We start from the raw sequence: 13,338 nt of genomic DNA, 5'->3' as shown, positions 1-13,338 counted from the left end.
CATTAAGCTCTTGACCCAACAAATTTCTTTATCTGTCCACCATATGGATTAGAACAGACACTATTATAAGTTCTAAAATCTTATTTTTTAAATAAATTCCAGTGAGGAATACTAAAATGTCTTTTTAATATTTAAACACAATCCAATTTTTCAGACCAGTGCAAATTTATGTTTTAAAGCACTGAGTGGCCACAATAAAAAATCATGCTTAACCCTAGCTGGTTTGGCTTGGTGGATAGAGCATCGGCCTGTGGACTGAAGGGTCCAAGGTTTGATTCCAGCCAAGGGCACATGCCTGGGTTGTGGGCTCAGTGGGGGACGTGCAAGAAGCAGCCAATCAATGATTCTCTCTCATCACTGATGTTTCTATCTCTCTCTCCCTCTCCCTTTATCTCTGAAATCAATAAAATATATTTTTAAAAAATAAATAAAAATAAAAAATCATGCTTAGCCTGGCTGGTGTGGCTCAGTGGTTGAGCCCCTCAGCAGTAAACAGTATTTTTTTTGTAAAAAAAATTCCTATATCTAGCCCTGACCAGCATGGCAGAGTGCTGACCTGCACACCAGAGGGTCTCGAGTTCAATTCCCTCCAGTCAAGGGCATTCATCACCAGAACCAGTTGGGACGTGTGCGGGAGGCAACCAATCAATGTGTCTCTCTCACATCGACATTTTCTCTCTTTCTCTCTCTCTCTCTCGCTCTCTCCCCTTCACCCCCTTCCACTCTCTAAAAAAATTAATGGGAAAAATATCCTCAGGTAAGGATAAACAATCAAACAAAAATTCGTATACCTAGAGGGTAGCATTAACAGTGCCTAGAACTGTTGCTACTCGGCACTCTGATCTTCACAACAAAGATTCTGCACTAATTCCTAGTAAAATACTGAAGCAAGTGGCAGCAAGGGGAAAAAAGAGACCCTGGGGATGAGTTAAAGTGGACAGGGGTGTAGAGGGAGAATCCACAGAACCATAAAACCATGTATGTGCTCAGAAATGAGGAAGGTACTGATGATCAAAAGAAGAACATGCATTACTGAGTGTTTGTACTTCAGATGGACAAGCCTGTCCCAGGTGGCAAGGGTCATCCAAATGACCTGGGTGTGGAAACACTCCACCATCCATTTTCAATGTGTTAGTTATAGGTGGATGCCTGCAGCATGGCAAATAATTATATGTCCCTGTAATTATTATTTGGAACTACGCTGTATTCGGGTATATGGAACCAGTATCAACCTGTGTTCATTACAATCATCCACAATCAATAATGTCCCTAATTAAAATTACAAACAGTGAAATTCTCCTAAAAATAATTCCCATGGCCAATTCTCAGGCCCCTTGATTCTGAAGTGGCAATTCCCTTCCCATGTGGCTCTCTATTTACTCCCTTACCTGCCTATCCAGAGTCTAGGAAGCTGGGAGAAAAGCAGACAAGTGATGGAAAGAAAAAAAAGTGATGGAAAGTGGAAGTAAAGACTAGCATTGAGCACCTTGCAGGACAAAGGGCTGTGCTCTGGCCAGGCCCGCCTCACCCAGCCACCCCTGGGTCTGCCCTCTCTGCAAGCGATCTGGCCTCTGGCAGGGCTGAAGTCCATGCCCATCCTGAACACATGCTCCTGGCAGAACTCCCCCGAACCCTGTCTGGAATGCGCAGCCCTGGTTATCCACCTAACCCCACTCACCTCTACAGCAAATGCTACCCATACGATGAAATCTTTCCTGAATCGGAGAGCAAGATTTGGACATTTCTTTACCAAAGCTTTCTGCACCCATTTGAGGCAGATATTGTTCTGATCTTTTTACCCTAAAGACTAGCACCACTGGCATAAGTGTTTATCTAATAATAGAGGCCCAGTGCATGAAATTCATGGTGGGGGGTGTGGGGGTCCCTCAGCCCAGCCTGCACCCTCTCTAATCCGGGACCCCTCGGGGGATGTCCGACTGTGGGATCAGGCCTAAAGTCGGACATCCCTCTCATAATCCAGGACCGCTGGCTCCTAACCGCTCGCCTGCCTGCCTGCCTGATCGCCCCTAACCACCTCTGCCTGCCAGCCTGATAGCCCCCTAACTGCCTCTGTCTGCTAGCCTGATCGCCCCCTAACCACCTCTGCCTGCCAGCCTGATCACCCCCTAACTGCTCCCCTGCCGGCCAGATCACCCCCTAACTGCTCCCCTGCCAGCCTGATCACCCCCTACCTTCTCCCCTGCCAGCCTGATCGCCCCTAACTACCCTCCCCCACTGGTCTGACCACCCCTAACTGCCCTCCCCCACAGGCCTTATCACCCCTAACTGCCCTCCCCTGCCAACCTGATCGCCCCTAACTGCTCCCCTGCCAGCCTGATCACCCCCTACCTTCTCCCCTGCCAGCCTGATCGCCCCTAACTACCCTCCCCCACTGGTCTGACCACCCCTAACTGCCCTCCCCCACAGGCCTTATCACCCCTAACTGCCCTCCCCTGCCAGCCGTATCGCCCCAACCACCCTTTTATTAGTATAGATTTTTTTAATCTCCCATTTCACCCCATCTAGCCACTTACACTCCAGGAATTTCCTGCAGTGTTCTTAATATGCTATGCTATCCCATTCTTTGCTACTTTTGTTCCCTCTATTAAAAAAGTCTGAGTCTGCTCTGTGAATGCCTCCTCATCCTTTAAGGCCCAACTCATACATAACCTCTCAAGGAAGCCATTCCTCATGTTCTTCAGCAGGAATGAGCACCTACCTACCACCATCTCTCACTTCTACTCCTGAGGGGCATCTCCCTTTATGTCTGTCTCTCCCACATGGAGCATGTGACTACAGAGCCCTTGCACTACCTGATCACTGGGCCTGCATAAGAGGAATCTCTGGAGAATCTGCCCCACAGGAAATAAAAGAATATGTCAGTCATTGATTATGCTTCCCTCCTATCTACATTCCCAACACCTCCTCTCATTGGCTTGGACACATCAAAGAACAAATCCCTCTAGAAATTAAAGGACTTATACAAACACATGAATAAACAGGAAGAGGGAGGGAGACAACAGGCTAAAAATAAAGACAAAAATCACAGAACAAGCAAAGGAAACCAGGAGGGAGGCTACCCTCCTGTATTCCACTGTAGAGGGCAGGAGGGCTAAAGAATCCTAGGAGTCCACAATATAATTTTAAAGCCATCACAAAACCATTTTAAAATAAAATAAGGCAAAAATGACTCAAGTCACTGATATATGACTTTTTCACTGGATAGATCTTAAAGAGAGAGGGCAACTGCAACACAATTGTCAAAGAGAAGTGACAATGTGTATTTAATTTCTATTTTATTATAAGTTAAATAGAGGCCCGATGCACAAAATTTGTGCAAGAGGCTCGGCCCCCACCTCTGCCTTGGCCCTCACAGCCCCAGCTTCATCCAGAAGGTCATCCAGAAGGATGTCCAGTCTAATTAGCATATTATACTTTTATTATATAGGATCATACTTACTAACTACCTTGGGGTAAATCTACAACTCCACTTTGCCGTGGCAGAAATTCAAGAAAACACTGCCACAAAAACCAAGAATAGGGTACATGTCTCCTTTCACCATGAGGACAGCCTAGGGAAAATGTTCTTCTGTTTCTTTCCCATTAACCTAACCCTTTCCCCAATTCTCTCGTACATTTACAAATCAGTTCATTGGAAAACACCCTAGAATCAGAGCTGAGAATGTTTGAATGTTTTTTATGTTAATATTATAACTAAGATATCTCTTTGATTTTCTAAATATAAACTGATTTGTATGTAAAAAATATAAAATAATGTCCACTCACTATTTAAATGATATTTCAAGAGCTTTAACATCAGAGGAATAAACGAATAATTTTTTAGTTTTGGTCATTTTGTATTCCTCACTGACAGTAAGAGAGACAGTAATAATCATTATGTGGCATTTTGAAAATTTCATACTAAAGACAAAAATATATCATTAAAGAAAAAGCATTAAAATATTTTAAATATAATACACCCTTTATAAGAGTACTTTTGATGTTAATTTAGATTTTTTTTTTAAATGGGAGAGGCTGCACTTTATATTGTTATAAGCATAATTCATGCCACAATACAAAACAAAGTTTTTCTATCTATATCTCTTTAACCAAAACAACCAGCTGAACAAACTACTTATTTTATTTGGATACCTCTGTAGATATGATGGGTGTAATTAACTGTTCAGCTAAAAATGCAATTCCATGGTGTTTTTAATGACTTAGGTATACACAGCGTTAGTTCTCAGAGAAGACTAAAAATAGTGATTTTAATTTATTCCTGCTGCCTACAATTACCCACAACCATATATTTTTAAATATTTCCAGCCTATAAAAATTACTAATTTTTGCCACTTGTGTTTATCTGCATTTAGACTTTGATTTGGATAAATTAAGCTCTCAAGTGTTCCTTGCTTTATGAAACTCTGCATGTTGTACACTTCAACACAAATAAATGACTTGTACCATTAGAGGTTTAAATAATGTAATGTATTTCATGCTCAGCCTGAAGCTGGATTCCAATGAAGTTGCTAATGCACGTAATGATTAAGTGTAACTCAAATACTAACTGTGTTGTTGAAAACATGACAGGCAATAATTTGGTCTATTATATTCTGCCATTTAATTGCCTAGTACAGACATTCTCTGACACGTTATGAAGCAATGATTTACAATTATTCAAGCTGCAAAGGTCAGAAAGTGACATTATAATCATCTACATAGAGATCCCTTCTAATGCACAAAAACTAGGTAATGCCACACATGCAAAAAAAAAACAAAGAGTTTTACTGCATTAGTAACTTTCTGTTTTAGGTTACTTAAGCCAGCTTAGAATAAACAGTTCATAAGCAAATTAATACACAATAGAAAATGTCTAGAATCTTTTCATTAACCCAGAGGTGACAGATTTAGAAAATGCCCTTATTCTCTCCTGATTAGGTAATTCTACTCAACTATTTAACTCTATACACAAGATTCAAGATGAGACATAAGAAAATCAATCAGATAATACCATAATCCATAAATCATGCATACCAGGGTGTTGTGAATTATGGCCTACAGAGTTAGGTGTATTTCCTAGGTTTAGTGAGTTGACTAGTTTTCTACTAACTCTTTTTTATTTAGTAACCAGTAATGAAAAACAATAACTCAGGTTGTTCAATTTTACCCCTCTTATCCTACTGAAAAGATAATAAAATTTTCACTTTTTTAGGCACCATGTTTAACTTTTAACCACTCAAGTGGAATAAATTATCAACACATAAAAAACTGGGAAAAGTAAAAAATTTTAAAACTGCCGTTTAATATGAGAAAAGTGAAATAGAGATACAAATATGAGACTGAATAACAGATTATTAAAGTAAAACACTGTATAAGCAATTTTTTTAAAAGAACATAAATCTGAGCAAAAGCAGGAAATAAGAGTGGTTGGGGGCTGAAAGGAGATAAGTTGCAGCTATTACATGCTAGTGAAAACAACCTAGAGAGAAAAAATAAGTACCTATAGGAGATAATAATCAAAACAACAAATATTACAAAAAGCAGAGAAATAAGGAAAAGGGACAGTTAAAGGAAGAAAACAGTAGTCTACCATTACTACTCCATAACTTAAGTCCATTACTAAAAATACTCTTAATCTCAAGTTTATTATCTGTACAGTGGAGATAATAAACATGAGATAAACAATCTCATGAAACTATAGAGATCAACAAATAAATATTACTTAAGGCATCCACTAAACCACAGCACTGCATAAATACTATTTATTAGAGTATTATACATACTATTATATGTACAGAGAGACAGTATTAAATAAATTTAAATAAATTTAAGAAAACATGGTATCTATAACAACTTTTTTGAGCCACTGAGATTTTCAAGTTCTTGACTACTGAAAATAAAGTTAAAGATCATGGATTTAGTAAAAATATGTGTTTAACCTGTTTTTAAACATATGTCCCACAAAAAATTTTAACTTATATATAGGAATGCTTTCCATTATTTGCTATTTTCTCCCCCACTAAACCCCTCTATCAGACCCATAGCCATTTCCCTATTAACTATCCATCAAGTATATATAAATACATCTGTATTCTATAAAAGTCCTCAAGTTTGCACTCAGATGTAAGAAACACATTAAGAAGCTGTATTATTCAAAAACTGTTCCTCCTAAAAGTGAAAGTAAAATAAAAGGCTTGTAAATGAAGTTATCTATAACATGTTCTTAAAACAGGAGTTCAAAGCAATACATTCTTAAATTTTACCATGCTACTGAGCATGTAAACCACATGAGTAAACAAAACTTAAATCCCAAGTTCTGAATCCAGCTACCCAGTAGGAATTAGACAGCAAGGACATTCAGCTTCTCTTTCAAACAAACTTAAATCCATGACAGATTGTAGCTAAGATTTGCTGAGAAGGGACAAGAGATTATCTTAAAATTCAGCTTAACAATTCAAAGAAAATCAGTGTAGATTTTTAAAAATGAAATGAAAGTTTAAAAGGCAGCTTTTGTTAAGAGTAGCTAATACACAATCTTAAACTAAGCCTCAGAAAAAAATATCAGCTATATATTTGATGAGCATCTTCAATGTTCAAATAAAAGACACATAAAGATATGATAAAGAACTCAATCACAAATAATCTGAAACATTAATACTGAGCTCGATCAAGTCAATAAAATACACTATTATTTCCATAAATTTCACCATAAAATACTAGGTTTTGTTTTGTGTGGCTTTTTTTCCAAGAAAGCCAACAGATTAATTTAAAAAAAAAAAAGAAAATATTGCCTGCCCCACTATTCTTACATAATATCATGCAATCAAAATTACTTGAAAACATTTTTTTCTTTCAACTAAAATAATGAAGAGGTTATTAATGAAGTTATAAAAGACATACACTAAGACACTAATTACTGCAGAAAAGAAAACACAGTGCAGGACCTTCTGTTTGTGACAAAATTATACAGTTAATGTTCCTGAAAGATCACTTCACCTTTTAAAGTATGATTTTTTTAAAGTAAAATTTATAGCAATTAAAGCTAATGAAGAAATGCAGCATGAGTTGCTTATGTTCAGGAACTAATAGGTCCATGGAGCAGCTCTAAGATTATTTAGCCATCAATGATAATGAATTGACATTGTCAGTGATGTTAATGTACCAATGCTCTCTACTGCCACTAATCTGGTAGCCAACTCTTACATTTTTTAATGTTTTCCACTTTAATGTATAACTTACATCCTGCCCTATCCCTTTGAAACACATGAACAACTTATGATACACTTTTAATACTGAAGGGTATTTAACTCACTATTGTTCTACTTCAACAACATTGATCAATAGGCATTTTTGAGTTTACTGCAATTCTTCAGAATGATTAGCTGCATTGTGAAAATATTTGTGAAAAATTTACTGCAATTCTTCAGAATGATTAGCTGCATTGTGAAAATATCTATACTGTGAAACTATTATGTAACTTTTAAATCAAATTTCATTTCTAAAAAAAATAAGAGATCTATCATTTCATGGTCAAATACAATTCAATGACTACCATAATTCTAAGAGATACAATTTTGGAATCTAGATTGGTTTTCCTACGCACACACATATACGTAGAACTCTATGATAGCAGTATAAAGCTCAATATATCTACATGCATTTTCAATTCTTTATCTTGGGCATCAAATCTATAAATCACTAGTGCAACATTTCAGCTGTATGTGGTAAGCATTGAGCTAAGCAAAGTGTGCATTATTCAAATCATATAAGCAAAGCCAATCAATCATGTATCATTTTCGATGCTACATGTGTTGAAAACTGTTCTCTGAAAAAGTTTCTTCATTCTTTTCCAGGGTCTTAGTAACCCTAATAAAAATGAATGGAATTAGATTTCTAATAACAGTAGTATGCAAAAATTGTTTGTTTTGTTGAAATGAGGAAGACACTACTTATGATCATCTGATAGCAAATTTTCGTTGAAGTCAGGGCCTTCCTCTTTCCTATCATTCATATGGTAAAAACAATAAATGAGATATCTTTTTTAATTTCAAGACCTAGAGCAATTAAAATGAACCATTTGGCACTCGACCCTTGCAGCTAAAATCAGTAGCAACAAACTCATTCTGCACTGATCTTCAGGGGGCTTTAGGGCAAAGGTTTGTCTTCATTTACTTTAGCTGCAAGTCACTGAACCATCATTCTGTCCATGAATAAATCACAGACCATGGTTAATAAAAGTGCTTGCAAAGTCACTTTTAAAATTATCTTAAGGGTCAAAAAATGCAATGGCATCTTGGGATGAAGTGTAGTATCCAACAAAAACCAAGTATTTATGACTTAAAAGTAATTTATATTTACACAATAGTGCCAACCAGAGGAATTTTCAAATAAAAAAAAAAATAATAACCCTAATATAACATGAGCACATTGCATAATTTAATTGAACCTAAATTATTTTGTGAATTAGACATAAGAATTTCAGGTTTCACATAGAAAGTGTTTTTATGTGATGCACTTATTAGTTCATTTCTCTGGCATAATAACATTAAAATATATCCTTAATCAGAAGTAGGGTATTAAGATCCAGCTCTGAATGTCCTATGACATACAACAGACACCATGGCATTTTAAAACTTTTTACAGCATCTCAGTGCTTCCTATTAAATGTAACACATTTGAATGACAACTAAAGATTGTGAATGATTCCTCAGAGGAAAAGCCCATTAACTAAAAAAGGAAAACAAGTTTTGAAATAAAGTTACATAAAAACATACATTATACACTGTTTTTTAAAGGTTCATCCCAGCAATAATAGTAACCAGTTCTCTGAAATTAAGTCTTTTTCTGCTTTTTTCCATATAGAATATGTCCAATGGATCCAAAGAGCCACTGATGTGATTAAAATTAAAGCAGCAAAGCAAAAGTAAAAAAACATACATATACACTCCTTAAGCTATATTATGTATTTTTTATGTCTTTAAATGGAATTTCCAGTTCTCTCTGGCAATGTGAATGAACATCCTATAATTTAGTCAATTTACAGATTACAGGTTCAAATTGACCTTGTAGCCCATAAAATTGCTCATCTTCAGTACAGGATTAGAAGTGGAGAAGAATGTCATAACTGTATTTAAGGAATTTATCATAACAATGGGAAGGGGGATATGCATGCGTAATTTTAGCCCCTCTTACTCATATCAGTTCTGAATTCTGAAACAATGGAATCCTGCATATGCTTCCTGGTTCACACAGTGGAAACAGTTTCAATTTACTCACCCACACACATGACACTTGTATTCCCTCATCCCAAGGTGCCTTTTGACATGGTTTCTGGCATCGCCAAGCTGAGCTGTTGCGAAATGGCAGATCTTGCACTTGAATGGTTTTGATCCTAAGTAAATTTAACATAAAATATTATTTTAATTTGAATAATACTGTACTGATACTTTAAAAAGAGGCTTAGATCTTAAATCATACTTTTAATCTAATTACAATTTTCTGTCCCTAAAATGGAGCATTTGCATTCCTTTCTAACTTGAAATAACCTGCATTCCATAATTATTCCACCAAGGAGACTTGAATGCTTCAGTGAGTGTCCCTAACTTTCAATAATATTTCTAAGATTTAAAGTCAAAAGTGACCCAGGTGACTAGTATTAAGTAGATGAGATGAGATAAATAATTTTAAATATTTTCCTTACAATTCACAAAAGTATCTTTCACAGTCACTCCACATTTAAAATGTGACATTTTAAAAACATAAATGCATATAAAGTAGCTGATATTTTCAAGTATATGTGTCATCAAGTAAATAAACTTCTGCAGCTTTGAATTTATTCACATTAATAATGGTATTTTAGATATTTTTTACATTATTCCCAAAGAGTCACTATATTATTATTTTAACAGCATAGAATTTAAGAATACGCAATGGATAAATTATTTGCTTTTATGGTCATTTTATAGTCAAAAATCTGTACTGATTCTGCAAACCAAAAGAACTGACATGTTAGTTATTATTAATTTCAAGAGCAAATATTTCAACATAAAAACACAGTACCAACAAATTATTTTATTTCATAAAGAAATAAAATTAATCTATACTCAATGAGAAAACAAAACTATTTAATAGTCAACAAACTTAGTGTCAGTAGCAGACTTTACCCAATGTAGTTACTGATAATCAGTATCCACATTAATAAGAAGCTACACTTTTTAAGTTGCAATATATATACACCATTTTCTGATTTTCTAGCCACTAAATCTTCAAATAAATGAAAATCACAGAAATCACTGCTTAAAGTCAGTACAATGTGTTTCCAGATTTTTCAGATAATGTTGAGTCCCTATTTGGTGAAACACCTCTTCTAACATAATCAGACAGAATATGAAATATGTAAACTTGAATAAATATACAAAAAGGCTCAAACAAAAAAAAATGCAATAAATCAAATTTGATCAATGAACCTTTGTGCAGTGCCCTTGGAAAAAAATCCTCCAAGAATACTTTGTTGAAATGGAAGCACTCAGTAAAAAATTTTAGAGTCTTAAATTTCAATTTAATTCCCAAAAGCTGACAAAAAAAGTGAAGCATTTAATTTTAATCTTCTAACAGAAATAAAAAACTCAACAGTAGTACTAGCACAGGCAGACAAGGTTGAATATTTCACAGTTCAATGACAATGAAGCCAGATCTCTCAATACTTCCATTTCTGCCGTTAGAAGTAGATGTAAAATATATTTAGCACCTGAATGGTTATATCTAGTCAGCTTTATGTATAAATGTCAAAAGCAGGTTGAGACTGCAGCTTACAGCAATCACATTATATCAATCACATTAGAAACTACAGTTTATTTAAATGATTCTGATAAAACTAAGCCTATCACCACTATGAAACACTTCATCTCAACAGAGAACTCTATTAAAGGGACTTATAAAAGACATAAGTGAGAAGAACCAATTTACCTGTACTTTGGATTAAAATGCATTCAAGATAATAGGCAATTATGAAATTATTAATTTAACAATAACACCAGGACTTCAAACAAAGAGGATAAAGCTCCCTCAACATTTGTATTACAATATAGTGAAAGGATTTAAAACATCTATCTTGTGGATTTAAGCTTTAGTCTTGCTCATCTTGCACTGACATTGTGATGAGCTCCTCCATGTGCAAACACGTGTGCCACAAAGGGCCAGATACAGACCTTCAGTGCTTTCAGTGGATTGTACCTGGCTCCTTGGTGAGACACTCTAGCTCCTTCAGGTCTCAGTGATTACTGCCAGTGTGCTGACAACACATGAATGAGTTACTGTGTTGACAGCTTTCATGCAGAAATCATGAAGGCTCTGAGTATTTTCTTATTATCCCAAGTAGACTGTGTTAACATCTTTCTGTGCCATAAAAATCCAAACATTAGGGGACCAGAGGTACTACTTTCCTTAACATCAGCCATTGCTGACTGTTATGCAAACATGAATGTGACATTAAAATTAAAAATTTAATAAAACTTTGGGTCTTAAAGAATCAAGTCAGATGTATATACCCAGCATCTAATGCCTGTCAACTCTAACCTAAATGCTACATTCCTCCCTACACACTGGCACTTCATTACTTCATTCACACAACTGTCCATCCGCTTATTCACGTCTCCAACAGTAACGTTGAGAGCCAGCTGTGTACAGGGCACAGAGATGAAGCAGTGAACAGAATCACACCCATGCTCTCACTCTGCTTACCTCCTATAGACCAACTCTCCTGAACCATCTCTTCTTAAGCCAACTCAACCTCTAAATACCATCACATAATTAGTTACAGATACCACCAGCCCTGGCTTAGGAATTTTTCAGTAAAGTCATACAACTCCCTGGTTCCCCACATGTGAACACTTCTAGACAGCACGAATGACCAGTGCACTTCAACATAAAATGAAGGCTTGCAGACAGTCTTCTAGCTTAAAGACACCTTCCCTGCTATAGGAAATTAAAGCTCTAACAGAATGATGCAGGAGAAAAGAGGACCGGGGTTTTGTACCACTCATGTAATGGGAAAGGAGACCCTGCTCTTTCTGCTCATGTGGTGGCTTCAAACAGCAAACACCCTGGAAGCTCTGCGACACTTTTTCCCTACAATTCTGAATGACCAACTCATTTATTTCTTATAGTGCTGCTTTCATCGTACTGAGGATAGGAAGAAAAGGTTACATAAAACATATAGTAAATCACAAAGTATAAAAACAAGGATTGGAAGAGTAAGCCCTTTTCCAGTTAACCATTAATAACAGTTCCTGCATTACTATTTCATGGACATAAGCAACAGATCAGAAAAGCAATTCATTCTAAGAGGCGCCAAGAAAAAAACTTGGGAGTGAAAACCTGGAGAGCAACTTCCCCAAAAAATGCCTTGCAAGACTGAAATGGCAGACGGGCATTGTGTCTTCAGGATCTCGCCTTTGTAGTGCTTCAGAACACAACAAAAATGTGCTTGCTGATAAGCCCAACACAAAATGTTAAAAAGTATGCTAACTTTTACTAAATGTTACAATCAATGATGTAACTTATATAAGTAGGGTTACTTTGTCACATATTGATAGTTACCTCACTTTCACATCCACATTAACTTGATTTTAAATGCAATTAATACATATAGTCAAGGAAGACTAATGGACTACATTCTGCACTTAACCTGGTGGACATTTTCAAATGGCACAAGTGACCAGTGCAAACCTATTTTGCATTGTAAACGACTAAATAAATCTTAATGGATTAAGAATGATCAGCTATCAACACACAAGGGAAATTAAGTGCTGAAATGCCTACATTGATTATTTTAAATTATTAGCCTTACTCTGTTCTTGAATTTGTATGCTTTTAGTGAGCTTTAACACATTTACAAGACTTATTGACTATAATTACAAGAGAATTCAAGTAATGGACACATCAATTATAAGCAACATGTCTTGACCAGACAGTTGCATAAAGAATTCTAAAAAGAGCTCCATTAGCATCTTCCTCTTAGTTTTATTCAGTTTTATCTGCCTTAAGAGGGCATATTAAGAAAGTACATCTTTCCTGTGCATGTGAACAAGCCCAATTTCTAAAACTGTATCATTTCAGAAAGTAAACTATAATACAGCATGCACAGATGTATTAATAACTCCAACAAACCACCATCACAACTCCACTGCACTGGGAATAGCTGGAATCAAGAGTACAATGCTGATATTCACCTAGATCAACCTTATGCAGGTTTCCCTGCTACTTTCTCCAATGAAAAACTTTTATCTATGTTTAATCACCCTAAACTATTAATAATGTTTCATATTCTTTTGTCTTTCT

The 13,338-nt window shown here is 35.9% G+C and overlaps 1 protein-coding gene across 1 annotated transcript in view; it reads right to left on the bottom strand.

Moving 5' to 3' along the window:
• The window catches only part of ZNF407 (zinc finger protein 407), a 376,632-nt gene that overhangs the window by 357,600 nt on the left and 5,694 nt on the right, over positions 1-13,338 (bottom strand). The window contains exon 2 of the mRNA XM_008160418.3: positions 9,277-9,391. Within this exon, the coding sequence (XP_008158640.2) occupies positions 9,277-9,391 (115 nt within the window). The remainder of the gene's footprint in view (positions 1-9,276; positions 9,392-13,338) is intronic.

Source organism: Eptesicus fuscus, chromosome 12 (genome assembly GCF_027574615.1).
Source record: "Eptesicus fuscus isolate TK198812 chromosome 12, DD_ASM_mEF_20220401, whole genome shotgun sequence".
Taxonomy (NCBI): domain Eukaryota; kingdom Metazoa; phylum Chordata; class Mammalia; order Chiroptera; family Vespertilionidae; genus Eptesicus; species Eptesicus fuscus.
Note: the sequence above shows the minus strand (reverse complement) of the source record. Positions and strands in the feature narration are given on the sequence as shown.